At 35.0% G+C, this 25,927-nt stretch overlaps 2 protein-coding genes across 5 annotated transcripts in view; both read right to left on the bottom strand.

Moving 5' to 3' along the window:
- Positions 1 to 7,843: 7,843 nt before the first annotated feature.
- On the bottom strand, positions 7,844 to 8,512 carry LOC102809535 (carbohydrate sulfotransferase 3-like). Its single transcript, XM_006821890.1, has one exon. The coding sequence runs from the start codon at positions 8,510 to 8,512 to the stop codon at positions 7,844 to 7,846; it is 669 nt and encodes a 222-aa protein (XP_006821953.1).
- Positions 8,513 to 19,669: 11,157 nt separating this feature from the next.
- LOC100366720 (G protein-coupled receptor kinase 3-like) overlaps positions 19,670 to 25,927 on the bottom strand; it is a 151,350-nt gene continuing 145,092 nt past the window's right edge. For 2 of the 4 annotated variants that reach the window (XM_085491369.1, XM_085491371.1), the window contains exons 19-20: positions 23,867 to 23,966; positions 19,670 to 21,523 (exon numbers count right to left, since the gene is read on the bottom strand). In XM_085491369.1, the coding sequence (XP_085347495.1) occupies positions 21,480 to 21,523; positions 23,867 to 23,966 (144 nt within the window). In that variant the 3' untranslated portion in view covers positions 19,670 to 21,479. Of the gene's footprint in view, positions 21,524 to 21,590; positions 23,967 to 25,927 lie in introns of those variants that run through there. The other 2 variants (XM_085491368.1, XM_085491370.1) reach the window with 1 other exon arrangement.

Genomic DNA, 25,927 nt, shown 5'->3' with positions numbered 1-25,927 from the left:
AACACTCCTTCAGTAGTGCAATGGGTAAATAGGTAAGTGATTGGCATCACCCCCACAGCACACAGAACACTGGTTTTCATTACACAACATCATTTGAATATAAAATAAGCCTGAAACAAGTAGTGAATTAGAAAACTGTTTTAATACAATTGAATTAATCTTCAGTAATAAGGATGGTGAATCAGTTCAACGCTCACAGGCACCACTTTTCTAATCGCCTACAAGTATAATGAATGAGCTTATTTAATGTCATAATATGTGATAGAAAATATTCTGACGCCAGGTCAAAACACACGAAAATAGGTCGAAGTTTGCCAGGAAAAAGTGAAAACAAAATGTATTTCCGCACCAAGGCAAAGCAACAGCTTAACCATTGGTACAGCGCCCCCACAGGCTGCTGTTTGAAAGATGGGATGACGTTTTGGTGTTGGATAGTATCGACGACTACTTTGACCAACTCTCTATTGTATTTGATGATAATAGTATTTTCTTATATATTGTGCGATTTTATCTTCGTGAAATAAATGTCATTTTGTTTGATATATTATGACATATTCTTTTTAGCTTATTTTATTATCAATCAAAATAAATTTTACCGTCATTTTGAATGCTGCCAATTAATCAATGCCACAAGTAATACAAACTAGCTTGACAACAGTTCCTTCTATTGTAATTATTGTTAGTTAAATAATATTGTAGATCTTGTAATTTGATTAATGCACGACGGGCTCAGTAATTCCTGGGACATTCTCGTCCAATCATGGTCAGGGAGTATACAATACACATTTTATAGCAATAGAAAAAAAACGTTGACAGATCATGCATTTCGACACATTTGTACGCAGATTTAGGCAAAACTGAACCATAAAAGTGACAGACTACCGCCAGGCAGTCCACCAAAAAACAAACAAAGCCTATTTAGAGACTAAGCATAAGTCAGGAGGAGCCCGAAACTCATAAAAAATCTGACCCTGCAGACAAATGTGTACAACATATGAAATATGATGACCCTCTCATTGAATAATGCCTGAAAAAATATGAAAGCAATAAAACAATGTTATGTTACATAACGCTTGGTAAACTTATAATAAATAAACTAGAAATGACTGGGACTTTTGACGGTGGCCTGATATCATTTTAAGTGTACCCAGTGCTAGTAATAATCGCATATTTCACTGATACCCATAACACAAGGGGCTGGACACATAACACCAAACCTAAGTGACATCACCAAGGTATCGGTATATATTAAAATGTATCATGTTTGATTGCAGGACCGTGATAACTTATAATATCTATCTGATTACGCATGCGCCCGAGTTGTACTTTGCCCGTCACGATTTTCGTTAGCTCTGGTCCACATTATGCAGGGTTCCAACTGTTGTGTCTAGATTTCCTTCAGTATAGGATTACACTTTAAACAACCACCGTACAACTGGATGACAGAGACAGTGTTTCTAACAGGTATGTATGTATACAAATGTATACAGGTCACAAAATAATCTGTCCACCATCTACCTGCAGTGCATCGTCACAACTTGTCAAGTCAACAACTTTTACCGTTTTTTTTTTTTTTTTTTTTGTATTTTTTACAACGTAAAAAACGTGAAACAGCTGATACGCTAAGTTCGAATTCAATCATTCATTCTGATACTATAAATTTAAAAAAAAATACAAATACAACATCGCCATTAATGGTATTCAAAGTCCAGGATCAAAGTATGTTTACATGTTAATGCGATAATCGTACTAGCGCCCTCATGACTTAAATAAGTAAGGGAGTATTATAAAACCTGGCAGGGATTCAGAAATGGTATGTGGGATAGATTTTGTTTTTACTTTACTATCATATTTGACAAATGGCTATCGCGAATGTTTCAAAGGTATCATTCCTAATGCTGAAAAATATGTTTTCACAAGTCCACAATTTATGCACATGAAATTACAATGGAAACACATTATCCTATTTTTACCAGATTTAATAAAAAAGTACACAAAAATAGATTTGCACAAAACCAAAGAGAGGAGAGTAACATCAAGAATAAGCCATAATGGTGGCATTAGAGTTGAAAAATAAAAATATAATTGTTGTATTATTATTCCAACATTATGAAGGATTGTTCATTTTGTTGGTCAGTGAGATACGGGTCGACATATCGACAACAAGCCGAGACTCACGGGAAATCATACGATGTCAGTGAGGGTGTGCGCGATGAATGGAATAGCAAGTAATAAATCACGAGGTCATGCACAGTTCGTATTATTTGTTTGTTTGTTTATTTTTTGTTGATATTTTTAAGATAGTATACTGACTGGTACTGGTGCATAATGTTCAAGTTCATACGGGATCGCATTTGTGGATGGCCAAGCGACGACATTTCTGACAACATTGAACTGGTCGACACAATATGTTATAAGACGGAACGCTTAATTGAACGTAATTTCGACGTGTATGGTGACAGTCTAGTGAGTATGGTAAACCAGATCGAAAATCACGTGACTTCTGACATTTATAAAAAAGTGTGTCTCATTGCTTATACTCGAGAACTCATACATGGCGAGATAGTGGGGAATAACCAGGCAGTCTACAGCTGTAAAGAACTCATCGGTTATTACAATGATATTACTCGCGAACTTTCTATACGCGATGACGACAAATTATCTGCACGTGATTATTCACCATATATTTTACTTTCCATTATTATTTTTGATTTTTCTTTGATTTTATTTAACGGAACGTTTGCTAAATAGTTGGACGCTCGATATATCTATAATTAATATTAATAACTTCTTAATAAGCTATAATTCATATTAATAACTTAATAATAATTTCAACTGCCCCCAAGTAGTACACGGAAGCAGTATATGTATAATCAATTGGTGGTGTAATACATTGTTTCTTTAACATAGTATATCTCATGTAATTTGAAATTTTATAATTAATAAAGTTATGATTGTCAGAAACGTTTGGTTTATTCCGTCAATAATTACACCCAGCTACATATACCATAAAGGTGAGGCAAAACATACACCCTACAATTACATCAGGAAACTATTTCAAACATTTTCACTATAATGGCATGGACCTAATCCAAAACATATACCTAATAATGGCATTGAACTACCCCAAACACAGCTGAGAACTTTCTAAACTCAAAGGAAAAGTCAAAGCTGAAAACATAATAATCCCAGATGCATATAAATAGTTGTCATGGCAACAACACTAAAAATATTCATTTTTTTCTACCAAATGTTCAAATTTTCTTATACTGTATACAATTTCTCGATATGAGTAGGTTATATAGGTGATATACACGTATAACCTATTGACCACAAAAAGAGGACAAATAATTATTAATAAATGTCATTCTATTTGTAACAACTGAGAAAACGATTTTAATTTGTTTACGTTTTTATCAATATCTTCACATTATGTGTATTTGTAACATTCTAATTTCTATTACTATATTTATATACACGAGTAATATGCACACCGAAAATTTTAACTAATTCGCATCAATAATTCTCAGGTTATAGATGAAAGCGTTTTTTTTAATCTTTCACAACAGTGGATATGATGCCACACTTTACCCATAATCCTTTGCTTGAGAATCAAGATGACTGACTACATAATATTGAATATCTAGAGAATGAAAAGTTAAAAACTGTAAATTGCATTCTTCTACATTTACGGTGGAGCTCCTTATTTAGTAAGCGTTATGCTGTTTGGCTTGACTTCCCCTTTAAGGACGTAAACTCATACTTATGTGGTTGTTCTACAACTCATGAAAGGTCAAGGGGTAGATGTAGTTCAAATCAGTGCGCGTCAACATGAGAGGTACGTTTCACATATTGAGACGGGTTCTGCTAATATACAGTAAACATATTATATTTATATACTAGTAGCTTCGCGATGATTGGTTTTTGAATTAGCAGTGAGTAGCTGAATGCCGTTTATTGAAATAAATAATCCCCAGAACAATTTTCCAATATAGATGAGAAATCATAGCACAAAACAAATGTATAATTATTAATAAAGTATTGCAATACAACTGATCAAAATTGAATGAAATTATAATATGAAATACATTGTACTCCATCAGTGACACTTCTCGGTGGGCGTATTTCGCAGTCAGTGTTATTAAAGAAAATATTTGCTCACAATCTTATAAACTGGCTTGGCAATTTCCACTACCAATAATTTATAATGTGTACATATTTTAATACACACGAAATATGAATTATTATATAACCTTGACATTACCATAATCATGATGCATTATTCCCGAACTACATATGGAAATCCTAATAAATTAGATTTAAAGTTTAGCGGTTTAGCAATAATAGGGATTGTCAAGTTGTTCATGGTGGCTGTGGGATTTGAAAAAAAAGTATTGTTTTCACTGACATTTATTTTGTAGTAACATTTTAATGTACATGTATACCATTGGGATGGATCTTTTATCTTCAGGGCTTACCTTTTATTCAGAATCCCATGTTGAGAGGCAAAGGGCAGGAAATAAAATTAAAGTTCCATTTACAGTTAAAAATAGGTTTTTACACTTTACAGATAAAGCTAATGTGTAGACCTGCTTGCAGTCTGTTGCGATTCCGATGAAAAGGACAGGACTTACGCAATTTATATATATTTTTCAAAATTTTTTCATCGGAAACGCAACAGACTGCAAGCAAGTGTATCTCTGTGGCGACTTTTTAAATTTGCGAACACAATTGTCATTGTCATCGTCGAATCCGCTATGTGATATGAGAAAAGCATAAGGAACTGTGTAATTGTTTTTGGAGATTAGATGACGCGCCCTGTTTCAGCAGCTCAACATCACGTGACATTGATTGACAGCAGTTAATTATTCAAGCTTAGTAGCGCGTACCTTTTTCCCGGTTCGTGTTTTCACCTTGCAGTTTTTATAACAGTTTTACTGAAACACTTAAAATTCCTCAGAAAAAATTAAAATGGTTACACTAACTACCGGAACACTTATTTAAAACACACATTTTATAAAGATTACTATCTGAAGCACGACAATAGTTTTTAATTAAAAAAAAAACTAATAACAAGAAAAAAAAAGCAATATACAGTAAATCAATGAAACATGGAAAAGAACTAAATGGAAAAAAAGACGTATTAAAGAAAAAAAATATTTATGTTAATTTGCCAAAAGATGTTGCTGTCTAAGGTTCGTGTAATTTTTTGATAAATCGGGCAACTGGTATTTGTACATTCAGGTTTGTTTCACCCATTAATTTAAAAAAAAAATGTTGTAGTCACTCACTTATACATGAAGTTTATAATGTGCTTAGTAGTCTCTTCCGCGATTTTTCGTAAAAGGGGCATTCAATCATGAAATGGTACTCATCTTCTACTTTGTTATTTAAATACAATTCGCAGATTCTATTTTCTATTTCGGTTTTTGGTTTAGTATACGTCCCTGTTTCAATTTTGGTTGGTTGCTCAGACGGAACTTACTTAGACATTCACGTAGTTCGGCATTCTTTATTTTGATCACATAATTTTCTAAAATAAATTCATTTTTGAAATGTTTGTACGTTCTGAGTTTATTCCTTCTGTTATTGTTATTTTGGTTATCATCAGTCCCTATGTTAATTTACCTTTTACAGTATAATTTATATATTTTTTCAACTTCTAAACTTAATTTCTTGATTTCTCTGTCGTTTAGTATAGCTTGTTGTTGGTTCGATAATTTGTGGTTGGTTTATTTTAGTTAACAGTGTAGTTATGGCACTGTACCATATTGCTGTTTAATTGTTTGTTCATAATTGCTATCTTCCTTACCAATTAATTCATTTGATGTATTCATTATTCCGTTGAAATATTTAATTAATTGTTTTTTGGTGATAATAAATAGAATTGCCACTAATAAATAAAATTAGTAAACAATCTATTTATAATAGTCCTGTAATTTATGTTTATAATGTCTACCATAAACATGCAAGTTGTTTATTCTAAACAATACTGCAACGTCGTGTGAACCAAATGCGCATACATGATGTCGTTATGGTAACACTGGTATCACGATGAAATGACTAAATACGTCACTTCCGGTGTACCTGCGTAGTATAAACTCTAATTCCTACATAATGATACATCTAGATGACTTTTTCTTCTTTTCATCATACAGTACGCTGTGAGATTGTTCAATTGTCTGCGCCAATTCCTTTTGTACCTCGTTGAACGCTTCGATATAGCTCTTCCTGTCCGGCATGGAGTTGAAATCTCGTTCATGTACAATTTTGTTTCGTATAGTTGCAATGTAGTGTAATTTTCTCGCGAGATATGGCGATATTTCCTCCTGTACGCTGTTTGTGAGCTGGTGGAGTCCCGTTCCCTGGCCCGCTAGGTACTTCTCAATAATATACTCCAGTTCCTTACATGTTCGTACCACGACTTCAAAGTCATTCTTGGACTTCGTCAGTCCCTTAGTTATAAACTCTGACTCTTTCTTCCCCATGATCGGTCAGTCAGCTTAAATGTCAAATGTATACAATTTTGGTTCCTATTGCATATCAAGGATATACATATTGCCTTCAAAATATGCCGCTTGCTTGTGTAACGTATTTTGCGGTATAATTTGCTGATTAGGTGAACAATAGTTCACGTTATATCGTCGTTGTTGTTGTTGTTATAAACACGGGTATTTCACGTTAACCGGCTAAGCTGTAGTGTTATGGCGATACGTACGTTTATCTTCGATGGTCGCACTACGCACGGTTACTAAAAAAGTAACCGTGCACTACGCAATACATAAAACAACGTGAAATCAAGATAGAGGTGAGCAGTTTTGACGATTCCACCGCTGGATGACGGAGACAGCGTTCTTGTGAACCTCTGTGATGTCTGCACGCACATACAGGTGTAGATGCTGTGTACGTAGAATGGTACGTAGTGGCCACTAATCTACGCTATATAGGCGGGTCTGGTTAATCGGTAACGAAAGGTTGCATTGGTGGCAAACATAAATAACAAATCACATGACTTGAACATTTGTTTAAAAAAGAACAATTTTTAAATACATAGTCGCGCGATGGCGCAATGAACACGTTTTCATTAGAATCCTTTTAGAGACTCTAATTTTCAGTTGTCGGACATTTCAGTTCAGGCTGACCCATTTCTGACGTTGGTCCGTGATTTTGTTTATTCAGATTGTGCTAACCGTTCATTCAATTCTCTGACTGATGTTGATTATTATGATGGGCTTTGTCACGAAGATTGTGGGTTCAAACCATGCATGCAGCTATTTTAAAATTTTCACTTTAAACATTCTTAACAACACTAACCACATATATCTGAAATTTGTTTTTCAGCTAGCACATACAAGTGCATTAATCCTTTATACATGTATATCGTTTCGTATACTTCTGGTATTTACTTTGCCTATTGCATGTTGCACTACATCACACTTCAGTCGCTCAAATTAACATATAATGTAACTTTGTCTAAAACATACACTAACTGTGAAATACCATGTGACCACTAACTTGCCCACGCTCTTTACACAACATATTAACGATAGTTTTTTTAGTACATACATGTACATTGTATCTGACTCTACATAAATGTTATTCAAACGCTACCCCAATGTGGATTTATAAGGTACAAACTTATTTTATAAATCTTCGATGTGTTAATATCACATAACATTTTTTACTACAAACTAAAAATTCTTTAGTCCCTACGCAACCGGCAACATGACATAAATATAATGCGCCCTCTATCGATAGTTATGAAATGCTGTCTGATCAGTGAAGTTAAGGTGGGTACCACTTACCACACGTCACGTGGTTTTGATTGTGACTGTCGTCAAATTTATTCTAGAGCAGCTTTTGGCATTGACCCTATAAATGTGTTTGTCTCGTCAATGAAATCGAGTTTACTTTGAACTCTTTTCCATCCAAACAAATCATACAAGCGGTCTGAGCACAGATCTTGTATTTCTTTCACCTCCTCGTACGAGAAATACCTCCGCCATTTTTTTGAGGCGGAGTCAGCATGAGGCGCGGACCCCTCCACTGGAGTGCTACCATTGATTCCCACGAACTGGAGCATCTTGGGTACAACTTTATACGGATACATGGCCATATCTTCATAGCGTACTAGCATGGCGTTGTTTTGTAGCCAAGTAGAACCTTCTGTTATAGCTTTATAGTTCGTTTCCAACCACTGACAATGTTCCACTACATAATCTACCAGTCTGGGGTGTAAAGGGCGAACTCCGTCTGCTGATTTGTTGACATGGGTGTCAATCGCGTGCAGGAATCTCTTATCCCTGGACGCCGCCATCCCCCGTGGATCACGTGCCAGGAACAACACTTTGACGTCATCGTTTCGGAACATTTGCATGAACTGCATTAAATCGTTAATTCGAACAACTTTTGCAATAATGTGATCCCTTGATTTGCATATGCCTGTTAGGGTCTCCTCAGTGATTGGCATCGGTAGCTTGGTGAGAAAAGCACGCCTTTTGTAAATTGACATGGGTTTATTGAAGCCCTGTGTGAAACAAGGATGATTGGTTAGGTTGCAATGATAAATGTCATGTAGGAAACCGCGAAGGGCAACTTGTATTTGTTCGAGGTTTGCTCGTCCGTCGTCTTCCACATTGCCTTTAAATACAAACCTAAACAGCATGTGTCCTGGTTCGTATGCGTAGAAAAAATCTGGACGACAACTGAAATATTTAGCCAAGGCTTTGGACCTAGCTGCAGTTCTGTAGCTCGCTTGGTTTCGCTGTCGGTTATTTTGTTCGTCGTGGTGTTAACGCGAAAATAATGAAAAAAAACGGCTGTTACGGCCCGACCTGATTTCAGGTCGGTAAAATATGGTAACTGGCATAGGATGGAACTGTAGCTCCCTGGTTTCGCGTTAACACCACGACGAACAAAATAACCGACAGCGAAACCAAGCGAGCTACAGAACTGCAGCTACTTTGGACCCTGTTGTCATTCTAGCAAGCACTAGTAAACGTATATGTTTAGTCACAGTTATTCCCACAGAGCCAGAAGCTGTTTGCCCCTCATCCAGTGTGACGTCATCTTGTCAAGTTGTTGCATCAGCGACACAGCGGTTTTTTTCATAGCCACCCAGTCGTGCATACGTTTTGAATTTGTGCTTGTATCCATTTCTGTGCCTTGAATGTCGCTTTTGACAGCAACCTGACTCTTCGCATATGCATGAAAACTTGGGGGGTATTTTGTCTGCGGTCTGCTTAATCCAAACACAATGGTATATGCAATAATTGTTATGATGACAGCTAGCAACAAACTCATCACATTTTTCAGCAAATTACCGTGCATTTTCCTTTTATAATCCACTGTGTGATTCAACAACAAACATAGGCGATGTTTAATGAGTGTTATTAAAGTACAAAACAGATGAGAATTTTCATGAACAGAAACTGTTACATTTGGACAGGCAATGTTTTGAAATAATCTCTGCGGTGTATCCAATCTGTTACAATTTCACTTATTTCAAAAGGTAAGACTGAATAGGTATAGCAGTCTCAAGAATGTGAAGTCAAGAAATAAGCATGTTTATCTCATAATACAGAAAGCCGTACACGACTCACAACAGTTCAATAAAATACCAATACAAATACCTTATGGACAACTTCTAGTTAGTTTACGTAATGCTTGACCATTTCCGAAAATTTTCCCGTTACACTAAGGTATACTATCGAGAAGTAGCCATAAGGTATTTTATGGAGGATTAAAAAGTATCGTTGGTTCTGTATGCCTTTCCATACTCGTATCAAGCGACTAAATGAATAACGTCTAACGAATATAAAAATACATGAGAGTAACATAGCGACATAATCGCAGACATACCGTCTATTCTCAACACGAGCTATTAACCACATATTAAGTAATATATATTTGACACGTATATTCTCTGTTTATACCTACCTTCTATGTAAGTTTGATGATGAGCTACAACGATTATTTGAAGGTGCAGACACCAGCACCGTTAATCACACACAGCTGGTCACAAAACCTGTGTAATTAACTAAAGCTTAGTGCTTAGTAATTTAAAAAAAATAGTCAATTATAAGTGCCGATGGACAGCGCCATCAATCATATTTATGACTGTAACGACACACATTACAGTCGAAGATAAATGCTGAAGACCATTTTGTAATAACAGCGAATAGATTTGTTTGGTCCTCAATAACAGCAAACAAATGACAGACAAATATGCAGATGGTCACATATATGAGGGGCGATACTTAAAGGGCGGTAGTCGTCTCGCCACGCATGCGCGAGACTGTTGCGCAGATCAACGGGTAAAACTGAGACGTTACGAAGGATTAATTGGGCATTTTTTTGCTGATTTGAAGGTATCGAAGAAGTCAACGGCGGTCGCTCCCAGGTAAAACCTCATACTTGTGATTTCCATAAAAAGAGCGCATCGGCTTGTGGGAAAATCAGTGTTTATCAACACAAATGTCGCACATGTGCAGCGCGACGACTGCCGCCCTTTAAAATGTGTTACGAAATAACTGAGTACATCCTTCTCCGTGTGTGACCAACACCATATATCTTTCATGTCACATTTTATGAGAGAAACATTAGTACTGAAGCTGATAATCTTCAAGGTCTTGAATCAAAATATCCTCCTTGCCTACATAGGTTTGTTGTTAATTACTTTGGGACTATAAATAAATAATTTGTACATTTTAGGTGTTCGAATAGTGAGAAAAAAATTGAATTGTGTCGCCATGCTTTCGAATCATGCATGAGGCTATTTTAAATTTTCACTTTAAACATTCATAATTAATCAGTGCTCATGTTTATGTTCATATTTAATATTATATTTAGTTTAGTTTTGTATTGTATGCGCCATAACTAATTTACCAAAAAGCATAGAATGATTTTAAACATTTTTATCAACACTAACTACTTAGATTTGAACTTTGGTTTTCAGCTCGCATACTCGTATACCAATCTGATTAAAATCCGATGTAGGTAATCCGATGATTAACGGCAATAACAAACAAAAAATCGACATATTCAAACTAAAATACAAATAAATATAATATAATGGGTTATAAAAAAAATAATAATAATAACAAAAATTGGAGCCTCATCGGATTTTAATCAGATTAACTCGTATACAAGTGCGTTAATCCTTTATATATGATTTACAATTGGTCACAAGTATATAACAAAAATCGAAAGTCTTCGTTTCGCATACTTCTGGTATTCTCTGCAATCTGATGTTGCCATGGCAACATTGACATATATACTAAACGAATCTAAAATTTGGCTTGTAAAATGTATATATCAAGTGGTTTAAATTTCGAAAACAAGTTTACCATTTGGTTGTATTGTGAGGCTTCAAACCTTGTGATGCTGTTCACAGCTTTAATTATAAAGTCGTTGACCATAATCGGCAACATCCTGTTTGCCAACACTAATTGCATATGGTAAGAGTCTTTTTAGTTCCATGGTAAGATATAAGATCGGTTTACTTTGCCTATTGCATGTTGTTGTTCAGCTCAAATTAGCATACACTAATTGTGAAAACACCATGTGACCACTACTAGTATTTAAAGCAGACTTGTCCACGCCCTATCCACAACACATTACAGATAATTGTTTCTAGTACATATATTGTTTTGTAACTACATAAGACACAATTGCGAAATCAATATAATATATAGCGGGAACGTAGAATAGATTCCCAAGATTTATAAGGTACAAACTTATTTAATAAATCTTCCATGTTTTTATAGAACATTTGTTTACTGCAAACTAAGACTTCTTTAGAACCAAGCACTGTACTAGCAACTTCGCTCAACATGACAATTAAATAATAACACATGTTTGCGAGGGTAATATCACGATTTGTTGCTTGCCCAAGGGATGGTGGACAAGACTGGTGATGATGCCGAGCCGAAGGCATCGTCAATATTGTGGTCTTGACCAACAGCCTGAGGGTAGACAACAAATAGTTATACCATACATCATTATCACATCTTACTGTTGTTACGCATGCTATGATTGGTTGAGACACGGTCACATGACATTGAATAAAAATGGATATCACATGGTATATTGCCTGCCATGTGGTATATCACATGGATGACGTCACTTAAACTACTGCGCAGCGATACTATGCATAGCAAATTGTCGTTTTGAGAATTTTCCAACCAACTATGTTGTTCACTAATACGGTCATCTTAGCCAGCCAAGGACCATTTATTCGGCCGTGGGCCGGTTATGAATGGCCGGTTTTAGCGAAACCGTGCGATTTGGACGATGTAATACTGTCAAACTGTGTATATTCGGATTGACCTAACATGGCAACATATCAAACACCAGCGCCGCAGCCCATCATGGCAGTATTGTGCTACAGCTACTAAGTTGAGAGACAAAGATAACGAACAGTCTAACTACATTGTCTGAAGCTAATAAACAAGATCATAAAAGAATTATGAAAACAATTAGATGAATATTTCATGCCTCAAAAACAACTTTTGTTCGAGGAAGTGAAGTTTGGTTATGCTTATCAAATAGAACAGGAATCTATGGATCCATATATCATGAGATTATGTCAGCAGAAACCTGTGAATTTGGCAATCTTAATGAAGGTCTCTTGAGAGCTAGATTTGTTTTGGTTACACGTGATACATCTACAAGACTTAGAGATGGGTGAAATAACCTGTGCCAGATTTTAGAAGACGTATTGAATCCCATCATGCAAACGAGTAGTCAAAAGTAATCATAGATCAGATAAGAGGTGCAGCAGATGGATCAATATTTACAACTTATCGAATAGGTACAATATCAGACACTAAGAATAGCTCTGAATTTATGATACCTTTAATTTTCAGATTGATTACTCATATACATGTACAGTACAGTTATATACATGTGCCACTTGTAGCTATGGCATACTCAGATTTGTTTAGTATTGTACAGATAGGTAATGTTAGAAGGAAAAAACTATATGATGGCAGTGTTAGCAATGTACACGTTGGTTGCAGTCATGGAAATAGCCCTAAGCATAGAATACTTCTAATGTTCAATGGTTTAGGTTGCATAACAGATAAATACAATGTATATATAATCTTTTAAACCAGTTCCACATGCTCCACATCAAGGAATAATTAAAGACACAAACCAATGAGATGAAGAAATAAGGCATTATCAAGAAAGTGACAAATTGAAAATCAAACCACTAGTCTCAATATTCCTGAAAGCAATACGCTTACTAAGAGTGTTGCATTGCTTACAGAAGTATAACTTGTCTGTAACATATATACAAAGCACTCAGATGTATATAGGTGATATGCTGAGCCGAGCATATGAAGTTGGAATAGACAATGCAAAGAACATTTCTGAATACCAGATATTTCAATTTAAGTGAAAAGAGATTATTCCACCAAATTGAAGAAATGAACCAGCTTGACTTCATGAGAAGTTACGCATTAGAAATTTAAGACATGCAGACGCTCATAAACATGATAATGATACATGATAATGATAATGATACACAAGTCTCTATCAGTTTAAAAGAGTATTGAAACTTCAAGACAAAATTACTCTTGAGCAAAGAGAACCGTCAATGACACATAAGACACCAAACACACCTCGATCCAAGATTAGACAAGATTAGCTTAATTTGTATTTTGAGAACTATTTAGTAACAGTTGATTACTATAGTAATTACTTTAAGTTGGATCTTCTTGAAGTTACTGTTATTAATGCTACTCAAGCTCACTTTGCTAGACATGGCAGTGCTGATATAATGAGTGACAATGGTCCTCAATTTAAACAAGCAACAAGCTCTCAACTACACAGTCAACGCAACATGGAAGTAGAAAGTAGAAATAGCATTACTTGAACAGGGAAACCCACCAGATGAAACCAGCAGATGTGTGCATCTGGTGCCAAGTGTCGGAATTTCTGGAACTGGAAACAAAACAATGCATCAGTGATAGTATTTTGCCTACCATGATTGAACTGCGCAAGTATGATGAAATTGTGCTACATGGCAGTCAATGTTGAACGACGTAGTAGAGGGTCTATAGCATGGTAGTTGAATGATGCTCTACCCTAATACTAGCAACATGAACTGTATCATGATTGTCACAGTTGAAACAAATTCTTTGCCGTGTCCATAACTTGCCGTACAACATTGTGGTTAAAACAATAGGATATATCTCTAGGAGGGACATGGATCATATTGTTCTAACATTAGCTGTGGTGGCCACACCTCTCAGACCCAGAGCTCTTCGAAATAGCCTCTATAGTTGATGAGGCATAATCTAATGTGAAGCACTAATTACACAACTATTCGGAAATAAACGAATACTCTAAAATTAGCCCCCACATATGTAGCTCAAGTCTTGTTTAGTGTGACATGGTGATGCAATTTGGATAAAAAAGTAGCCAGTCTCAGCATGCAGGTGCTAAATAATCTCCCTTGTTGACAAAATGACCCAGCAAAGAAAATAATTAATTCGGTGATTGTTTTCTTTAAAGAAAATTCGGAAATTGTTAGTATAATTCTGATTTTTTTGTTATCCGGCAACAAGTAGGCAAGCATGTTCATGGAATTACATTTGTAATGAGTCCCAAATACTCAATTTCTTATACTGGCCTTGTGTACTGCCATGGGAGATGAAAATCATGGTCATAATAGCCATAGAATGTGCTGCAATCTCTTTCAATTTATCTATGGTAAAGAAATCATTCAATAGATGGAGGATAAATTTCACAGTGAATTTGTGCTCTGCTATCCAACAAATAGATTGCGACAATGAATCAAAAATCTTCAGGCTTGGTCTTGACCCGAAAACCAGTCTGAAAAGACGGGTGCAAAGGTGTCTGCTTGAATGCAAAACCAAATGTGTCTTTGTCTATGAGTTCATTAATACTAGGCACTTTTGGATTGTCAATCGGAGTTGACATGCAAATGATCAGTCTTAGTTTCTTAGAAAACTTTTCCTCAAGCAAACTCAATGGGTAATATGGAAAACTAGGAATGGAGATGACCAATTATATATCCCTTATCTATCTCAGTCTTAAACAAATGAGTCGCATCTTCAGAATGTTTTCTAGTATATACTAGTATTGTTCTGGCACTCATAAGAAACTGTTGGTGCATTGTCAGTGCCAGTCTTACACACATGTACATAAGTGACTGCATCGGGGTGATTGATCAAAATTAATAGGAGTGGTTGGTGTAGACGGCAGTCATTGTACTGTATTGTTTATGTTGACAGAAGTCTGTAAAATGTGTCATACTTCCACAAACAGTACAAGCGTTAGCTCTGCGTCTGATGGTGAGGTGCATGAAAATATCTCTGAAGTAAATTTTGGTGTTTCTCTGCATTGTAAGATGACGTAGTAATCATATCTGAATATTAAAGTCGATTCAGGTTCAGACTGAGCTTGGAATTCGGAATTCACAGGTACTTTCTCTGCAGTATTGGAGATCTGCACGCTGGTTGTTGACTATTCAATTTGTAAGATTTATCACCTCTTTCTTGCTCAGTGTTAGCGGTAAGACTAACGGTATGTCGATATCCAACAGTTTTTAGCAAATTCTTAAACAGTCCAATTCATTGTCCAAAGCTCAGTGTCCAGGGTTCGCTGTCTTTCCATGTCTCTGGGACACTATCATAGTGACATTTCCAACACTCTCTGAACTATGTGCAGTTGCAGGAGCAGGGCATTTACGGCCTCTGACTCTAATAGTGGTAGAAAGTCAGAAAATGCTGCTGAGCTGTACCTTGCTTGAAGACACGAATGATGTAGCTACTGTAAGATGCTTATAAATATCGTCTAACAAACATTAGACTTACATTTGAAATTCAATTCAAACATTCAACCCACGTAAATTGAAAACATCTGCCTCTAGAACACAGAAAAACATTGAAAATGACACAGCCGCCGTTAAGTTCTCTTTGTGCTCGTCATATTAAAGCGGAGGGGTTGTCGCGAGCATGTCCTTGAAACTTGAGTTCCAAGTGGCGTATACAACAGTTTGTTTATTTACATCAAAACACTTGTTTCGTGTCATAGTAATATAGCCAAAATAAAAACAGCCGTTATTCAGCCATCTTTGATCTGATTATGAAACAAACTGATATGTATGATGTATGTGCCAAATACAAATGAAAATGGTACATAAATTGTGGAAATATAGTAGTAAGGCCAAAAAGTCAAGATGGCTGTCAATCGGCCATCCTTGACCAGATTTTGAAACAAATTGTCATGGACATGCATCCTAACATGTATAAAGTACATGTATGTGCCAAATTTGAATGAAAACTGACAGAGCACGTCCAAGATACCGCATAAAAAAACAAAAACAAGATGCTTGCCAGTCGACCATCTTTGATCCAATTGCGAAATAAATCGTCATGGACATGTATCCTAACATGTATAATCTATGTACCAAGTTTGAATGACAACTGACAAAGCATGTCCAAAATATAACATTTTCAAAAAACAAGATGGCTGCCAGTCGGCCATTTTGAATCGAATCGCTAAACCACTGCATGTGCATATGTCCCACATAAGGTACTAGGCACATGCAAAGAATGAACGGAATCGATCCACAGGATTCTGAAATATGATGTTGGATAGACTGACGCACGGACAGACGGACAGACGGACGAACGGACAGACTCAGGAACTCACGGACGGTCGGGGACATGTATCCTAACATGTATGATCTATGTACTAAATTTGAATGAAAACTGACAAAGCATGTCCAAAATACAACATTTTCAAAAAACAAGATGGCTGCCAGTCGACCATTTTGAATGGAATCGCTAAACCACTGCATGTGCATATGTCCCACATAAGGTACTAGGCACATGCAAAGAATGAACAGAATCGGTCCACAGGATTCTGAAATATGACGTTGGATAGACTGACGCACAGACGGTCGGACGGACAGACTCAGGAACTCACAGACGGTCGGGGACATGTATCCTAACATGTATGATCTATGTACTAAATTTGAATGAAAACTGACAAAGAATGTCTAAAATACGACATTTTCAAAAAACAAGATGGCTGCCAGTCGGCCATCTTTGATCCAATTGTGAAATAAATCATCATGGACAAGATGGCTGCCAGTCGGCCATTTTAAAACAAATCGCTAAACCACTGCATGTGCATATGTCACACATAAAGTACTAGGCACATGCAAAGAATGAAAGGAATCGGTCCAAGGGATTCTGAGATATGACTAAAGACGGACGCACGGACACACAGACGCACGGACGGACAGAGACCGAATTATAAGTCCCCGTTTTCGGACTTCGTCCGAACGGGGACTAATAAAAATCCAGTAGAATGAATCGTGTTAAAGAAAAGTTTGTAACACAAATTCAACAATTTTAGCTTTACTGTTGAAATGCACAATCTTTTCAAGGCTTAAGTCACTGACAATATCAAATCCTGGTTAAGAAAATATTGATGTACTTATGATTGTACTGTTATAACTAGTTTTGTAATCTTCCATCTGACAACTGATCATACAACATCCAACGATTAAAAAACTTAGCACACTCTTCTTAGTTATAGAGTCAAAGGGTATTAGAAGTGGCGAGTATGTAGTTTGACACAGAAAATTGTTCGATCCACTCATCTGTTATGTTGCTCTGCAACGCTAAATTAAATGAAACAGATGACAAGTTTTCATTGGTTATTGTAATTAGTAGAAATGCTGTGGAGGTTTTTTTTTCAGAATAAAAATGTTAAAATCTTTATTATATGGCTTAAAGGGGCACCTTCCAGTTAAGATTAATTTCACAACAAATTTACTTTCTGGATTAAAATAACAATGGATAACAAAAGATAGATTAACATTGTAAACAACATAAACAATAGTGTCCCATGATTCTTTGGTGCAATCCATGGGATTGAGCGGTTTCCCTTTAACAATACAAAAGACTGGTCCGCAGAAGCAAAACAAAAACAAAAACATACAATTCATTTGGGCAATAAAGAAAATAACAGTTACATACAAGGAAGACTACCTTATTTTAAAGTTGTAGGGTCCTGGCAGTTCTAAAATCCTGAAAGGGAAAGAGGTCTGACTTGGTTTTGAATGTAAGCAAATACAAGTTACATACTCTCAACACTACATACAAGTACAGAATGATTGTACTGATTAACTACATAATTTCCTAGTCAATTCTAAAGCAACACTAAAATATCACCCTTACAAAAAATATTTAAAGTGATCTTAACCTTTTAATAAATTTGGTCTACTTGTCAAGGTTATATATAGATTTCTGGTTGAAGACTGCAAATCCTTATCCACTACAGTACTTTACAGCAGTATTAACATCAATGTCACTAGTTGGAGTGTCAAGGAGATCTTGAACGCGATCTTGAAATAGATTTTGGTATGGAGCCAGACTTTGAAGGTTGTGACCGAGAACCACTGTGCATTGAACCTCTTGGTGATTTAGAACCAGATCGAGATCTGTGTGGGGATCTGGAACAACTGTGGCAGTAGTCTCTGTGTCAAGATGCTCGAGATGCGGTGTATTCTGCTGTACTTTCACTCGCTTTGCTCGTGAAAGTACGGCCGCAGGATACACCGCATCACTCGTGAAAATAACTTCCATACGCAACGAAAGCCACGGGGAGGGTGTGGGCTTCTGTCATATTACAAATACATAGTGGTTGGATACTATTCTACTTGTGCAACATTTTCAGCATGTATTTCTGTACTTAGTTTTTACGTAAACCATTGGTGCTTGATTTGATGTATCATCAGAAATCTCAGATGAATTTGACAGCCTGTGTTTGAAGATGCTGGGCAACCAATTTTATTAATACAAGTTTGTTTTTTAATATTTTGGGATTTAATAATCTAATAATTATTTTGATCTTTTTTTCTTACACTGCCTGTTACATTTAATTACAATATGGCTGCCTGGCGGCCATTTTGAATCTCAAAATCCTGTAAAATCCAGTTTTTTGGGCGTGTCCATCATCATTTCTCTGAGATGCCTGGACCGATTTTGCTGATACTTGGTACAAAGACAGAGTGACCACTGGTACAGATGCACATAGATTTATTTTCTTCAAGGAATCAATTAATGAGCTCATTTGCCTATTTAATTATTAATTTGAATTCTTGTTAATATCTTGTGAATAGTCTAAATCAGACCAAACTTGGTAGCGACATGATTTGTCAATACAAAATATATGCTATGCAATATTGAGTTTCAATTTAATTAACAAGCTCATTTGCATATTTAATGAATTTTTGTTAATATCTTGTGAATAGTCCAAATAAGACCAAACTTGTTAGACTTTATCTGTCAATATAAGATGCGTGCTATGCAATATTGAGTTTCAACTTAATTAATGGGCTCATTTTCATATTTAATTAATTTTTAATTATTGTTAACATCTTGTGAATTATTAGTCCAAATAATACCATACTTAGTATAGACTTACTTGATATGTCGATATAGGGTATGTGCCTTGTAATGTTGATTTTCAACATAATCTTCCTACCCGATTTATACATATACATTGAAACTTTATAATTCATAGCCAACTATAATCACATCTGACAAGTGGGGGCTGTGTCATCTTCAAATGACTTGTTTCAATCTACTTTCCAGCAACAATAAGAACGACGCAAACATTACATGTGAAGTACATTTATTTCAAGATACAACTTTTAAAAGAAAGAATGTAGGATCCTACGGTATATATTAAAAAAGAAATGGTGATACTGACTTGACATAAATACAACTGACGGAAAAAAAAAACAATCATACACACTGATTTTAAGAAACGTAAACATCTAAAGCTCTGTCAAGTACAAGAATCTGACATTTTTGATTAAAAATTGCACTATATATTAAAACATATTTCTATATTTTCTTTTCCATTCACTTGAAGTGTTGTGTAATATTTCATTTAAAAACTAAAAATCTTGATTTTGTTCTTTTTTGCGCCAATATCACCCGTTTCGTAACCGTGGCAAACATTTAATATATCTTTATTAATATTCAGAATACTGTACAACAAAATAGAAGTCTATATAGTTCTGTCAAAAAAAAGTAAACACAAAAGCAAGGTTGGGATATGTTAAAAAACAGATGTTTTGTTGGTCAATTATTCAACTGAGTAGGTTTAGCAGGGAGTGTCACTTATTGTAAGTAGTCAAAGTCAATAAGAAACTACTTTAGAATGTACCCGATTGGCTACCCAATTTAAGAAGGACCAATCAGAAAGCAGGTTGATTGTCAAACAAGTTTTCAATGTATCAAATTGAACTGCGATTTCACCATACAAATGATCTAAGTAACAATCTTGGAAATGATAAGTATTATTCTCATGGCATCTGCACAAATTTAGTATTGACCACAACCACTTGTCCATATACCCCCTCCCAAATGGGTCAAACCATATGATTGGCACCAGGGCTTTATACATGTACATATATATATATGTTACCAGCAGCTCTGAAAATGTACTCAAAATATGTTTACTTTCCAGATATGGAATAAAATTTGGAGTGTTCTTTCTAACATCAATATTCAGCTGTATAATTTTTTTCAAATAGCTTTGATGAAAATGTAAATATATTGGCAGCATATATTATAAATAACTCCAGATGTTTATCTGCAATAGGGTATATTTATGGTTAAAGTGCAGTCATACATCTTGCAGTGGGACATTGGGATTTCTTTCATGATCATCAAGTTCCTGTATACTCTAAGCCAACACCTTGCTTTGAAATAGTTGTCAAGTTCCTGTATACTCTAAGCTAACACCTTGCTTTGAAATAGTTGTCAAGTTCCTGTATACTCTAAGCTAACACCTTGTTTTGAAACAGTCGTCCATATAATAATCACACACAACATTGGTACTGGATAACCTCTACTTGCATGTGGCAAATCAGTACACTAGATTGTCAGTTCAGCTCACATCAAATAAAGATAAAATCTCCTTAATGCTTTTCAGAATGTGTTTGGTGGCAACATTTGGACAAATCCAACATCAAGATTATTATCCAAGTGGAGGGACTGGTGAGCAGAATAGCCACGGAACTTTCATCTCCCATCACCTGTAAGCTTTTAAGAATCATCAACATGGTCAGGGGGAATGTCTGATTGGTTGGTTGAACAAGGAAATACACGATGGTGTTAAATCCACTCCTATCTACATGCATGTTAGCATTGATTGAAAGCTCAATGCATAATATATATATACATCATGCACATTTCATGGTTGTACAATTGTGACAGGAATCCCTACTACATCAATGATAATTAAGTCTGCTACTCAAAGGGTACTGTACTGGTGGAGGAGGTGACTGTGCTGGTGATGATGATAATGATGATGATTACATGCGGTGCAGGATGAGGTAGAGCGTTGGATTTTAAACACAGATTACACATACAAGGTAAAAGCACTGGACGGGAAGGAAGCTAGGTTCACATGCACTATCTCTTGGCGTGGAGGTTTTTCTCTGTTTCTTTAATTGTTGCTGTAGAAGAAAAAAGAAGACACACACAAACACATACATTAATACAGAAATGGAATACATATTAAAATTATGACTTATAAATAAAAATATTTATTACATACATATCATGCAATTATTAATAAAACAAAAACAACACTATGGTTGAATTATGTGATGGAAGATGTGTGTGTGTGTGTGTGTGTGTGTGTGTGTGTGTGTGTGTGTGTGTGTGTGTGTGTGTGTATGTGTGTGTGTGTGTGTGTGTGTGTGTGTGTGTGTGAAATCGAAAACACATGCACGTAAGTGTGGATGGCATTGTACCTTTGGGGGGTTCCGAAATGCTGAAATCATACATAATCAGCAGGAATCTATTAGCAGTTATTCAAGAAGTTTGTTTTGTTTTCAACTAACTTTGTTTGTCAGTTTGCCACAGTTACAAACTAAGGTTATATCCGTTGAAGAAATAATATAATAAAATTTAGCAAATCCTGATTTAAATATTCTAATATTGTAATACCCCCACTCCCTAATAAGAGTCATTACTGTAATTCACTTTAGAATATAGTGTTGCCCCATGTTTTAAGTTCTCTTCCTAACATATAGTAAGAGATTCGTATTCAAGTCAAGACAGAGAACATTAAATCTATAAAGGAAAAAATATTTTAACTTCTTACTCTATATTAATTATACATCTGTGCATTTCAACTCTCGGCAGTTAAAATGACTGTTCCAGCAAAATTGACATATAACAATTGGCATTTTCTTACATACGTGCAAATAGCAGTTAATGTAGACGTCTTCAAAATAACAATTGATTGTTATGAAAGTATAATGATATGCATTTTAAAAAACGTAACAGAAGTGACATGATAGGAATTTCCAAATATGGATGGCTGTCACCACAATTAAAAAGAAATTTCTAAATAACAATAAGCGTGACTTAATACAAATCTTCAATATACAATTATGTCACCATAGCGACTTACTTCACATTTCCAAATAATGATCACAAGGTCACTGTTATCTAATTCAGCTCTCCAAATAAGGTATGGTGATCACCATAGTGACATGAGTCATATTTCCATATAAGGAATTATGTAAACCATACTGACACATTTCAGCTCTTTCAATATGGAATTAGCCACCATAGTGACATAAATTCAGATGTAGCTTGTTGAGGATGCGGCAATGATTTTCACAGTTTCTTGCTTTGCAATGGCACAATCCTCATTATAAATAGTGATGCCATTCATTCGTAGCAAGTTTTAAAAAAGTTTTTTTTTGCCTGAACTGAGTAAGAAATTGTTATTTTGGAACAAAGATGAACACACATAAAAAGCAAAACTAGACACGAGAACACATTTTTTGTCAGTATCACAGGAAAGGGAAATAACCAAAGCATAAATAGTTTCTTTTTTTTTAAATCTGGAATTTTCATATGTATAGTGTAACAAATATTTCTATAATATCTGAATGAGTCTCTACCATTCTCAGTTGTATAGCAATTTGTTTCCCCAAAACAAGAACAAAATATTTAGTTGCAAACAAATTGAACAAAATCTTTTTGTAAGAAAATGAATGATTCTACATTGAATGAGCAAAAAGTTATGACAACTTGAAAATCTGAAATGTAATAAAATACATGGTCCATGGCAATATACAGAGCCCTAGGTACAGAGTGCATGGCAATATTGCACTGAGTATAGAAACCAACTGGCTACACATAATTATTCAAAAAAACAGAAACAAAAAAAAAAAAACTTCAAAAGGCAGTGTAAACGGCAACAAATTCTTACCAGAAGTATTCAATGTTTACATGCAGGAATTTTTCACTAACTTAAAATTGTTATCTAATAATTTAAAATACTGTGAAAAAAAATTATTTGAAATTTCAAACTTTGATCTTTGACCACTAAATGCAATGTTCACACATTATGAACACGGTTGGTTGTCATGGTTACTACCAACGCCACCCTATCAATTGTTCTATTTTATTTTACAGCAGTATTCTCTACAGGAAAACCTCTTCCGTGATTTTTTAGTGTGTCTTTTTTTATATTTAAATTGGTTTTATTAAATGTCTGTTACCATTGGTGGATACGTTTATTTAAGCTATACACACTTCCATGCAGACACTGCAGACTGTGACTTGTTCATTGATAGCTGCAGCATAACTGAAGGTGCACTCATGGCTGGTTGATTGGTTGGTTGGTTGGTTGATGTTAGCCAAAATGAACACACAAGGATTGTTAATCTTTGAGGAGAAGTTTAAGCACTGTGTTATGTTAAGCAGTTGTACAGCGTGTTAATTGCCATTACTATTTCTGATAGCCATGGAGTTTTTCATGATATCAGAAGACGAACCTTGTGTAGCTAACATTTTTGGACCTCTTCTAAGCATACGCTGGGCTTCTAAGAATGCTTCTTTGATCTCTTTAAACCACTGAACAAATTCAGGATCACTCTGAAAATACACAAAACACAAAAAAATGATATCAATAACGAAAATGACAGAAGTAAAACCCTTTCTGAATCTTATTCCCATGTAATATGGTCAGCACAAAAATAATATCATAAATAATAATAATAAGAGGATATATTTATTTGTTCCCTTTTCATGAGAATAAAATTTATTTACTGTATGATTGAAGTGCCAAATAATGTTGGGATCGATGTTTATTAGCCTTATCCAGAATGTCAAAGCCAAAATATCCACCCAAATTGGAGGGATTTAATAGCTCAATATGTGATGTTTCTCATTATCTGCCACATTTGAATTCTCTTGTTTCTGATACAAATGAAAAATGATTGTCAACAAAATTTAATTTAGTTAACAGATAAAATTATATGATGTTTGGTCTATTAGAAGCACATCTCCAATAGGAGTGACATTAAATTGCCTTTATTGTATACTGTATTACATTTTGTATTAAACTTAGTAATAATTACTTAACTTAGTAATAATAATATTAATTTATTCATTATATTGCACTTTTTACAATATAGATTAACCAAGAGTTCATGAGAATAAAAAAATACCAACTATTTGACCTTAAACAAAATGAACACTATTTAAACAACATGATCACATCCAATCACAGATTAAACTCCTGACCAAAATATTTTTTAGAGCTGCCCTGAAATTGACTGTATTTGAGACGTTTCTATGTTCTTTGGGAAAGAATTTCAAATATGCACAAAGAAAAAACACTATTGTCACAGGTTACCAATCTGGATCTAGATACCTCAAGCGAATACATGGTAGAAGAGCTAAGACATTGGTAGCATGTATGGTTTCAACATTCCACCAATTTACCATGGTGATTTACCATACAGTGCTTTAAACACTACAAATCAAATTTTTAAATTTAATCTTGTATTTGACAGGAAGCCAATGTAGGATAATTATATCGAGAGTGATGTGATCATAGATTTTTCTCATCAAAATTTTAAATTGCGTTGCTGCTGAATTGTTGACACCCTGTAACAGAGATATGCACCCCAGAAATCATACAATAAATCATTACAGTAATCAAGTCGGAAACTGATCAGTGCATAAATGAGAAATTTAGTAGTTTTGACGGATATTTTCTGATTTTAGATACTCTACGTAGTTGAAATATGCTGATTCACATACAAGACAGACATGAGTTGTTATATACAGATGGTTGTCAAAAATCATGCCAAGATATCACACATTATGATAGTAATCAAACTGTTTTGTACATTAACAAAGCTGACATTAGTAAGTTAGTAGGCATGCATACTGTAGCGCATATACCAAGTACTCGGACTAATAAAGCTAATACATCATTTGATTGGCTGTACATGCCTCTACTTGAATCTCAGTTTAATCAGATTACTTTATTAGTAGCATAAGCACGCCATATCATATTTTGATAATGCAGTATACAATAAATACAATTTTTGGGTTAAAAGAGCAAATACAGTGAATGCTAGATTGAAACACATCTGTATGTGTTTTTGTTTTGGTTGTATTTTGATTATCACGTAATCATGAGAGTATGGTAAAACAGAGCTCATTAAAACCATCTAATCGATATTACGGTGGAGTAGATTAAAAATGGAACATTCATCCCTCAAATCAAAACAGTGCATTTCCATCACAATACTTCAAAACAAATTTTAATTATTATCATTATAAGTTTAACAATTAATAATAAAGACATGATGAATGCGAGATGTTGCATTATTTTGCATTTTTATTCGTGAGACAGCATTACATATATGAGTGATAATTAATATACTGGTCCTGGTCTCCAGGCTTAATGGAGGTGTGGTTATTCAAATTCAACATGCTAACTAACTGCCTGTAAAACATTAAAAACAGAAAACCTGTTCATTTTTGTTTATTTTGTTATTTTCATTTGCTCTTTGTCACTTATTTGATGGAATCTTTCACTG

Source organism: Saccoglossus kowalevskii, chromosome 16 (genome assembly GCF_978046115.1).
Source record: "Saccoglossus kowalevskii chromosome 16, keSacKowa6.1, whole genome shotgun sequence".
NCBI lineage: Eukaryota > Metazoa > Hemichordata > Enteropneusta > Harrimaniidae > Saccoglossus > Saccoglossus kowalevskii.
This window is presented reverse-complemented; position numbering and strand designations above follow the sequence as displayed.

Bases quoted from the DNA above. Each gene is read 5' to 3' on its own strand.
- LOC102809535 (XM_006821890.1), bottom strand. From the start codon at position 8,512: ATGTCAATTTACAAAAGGCGTGCTTTTCTCACCAAGCTACCGATGCCA.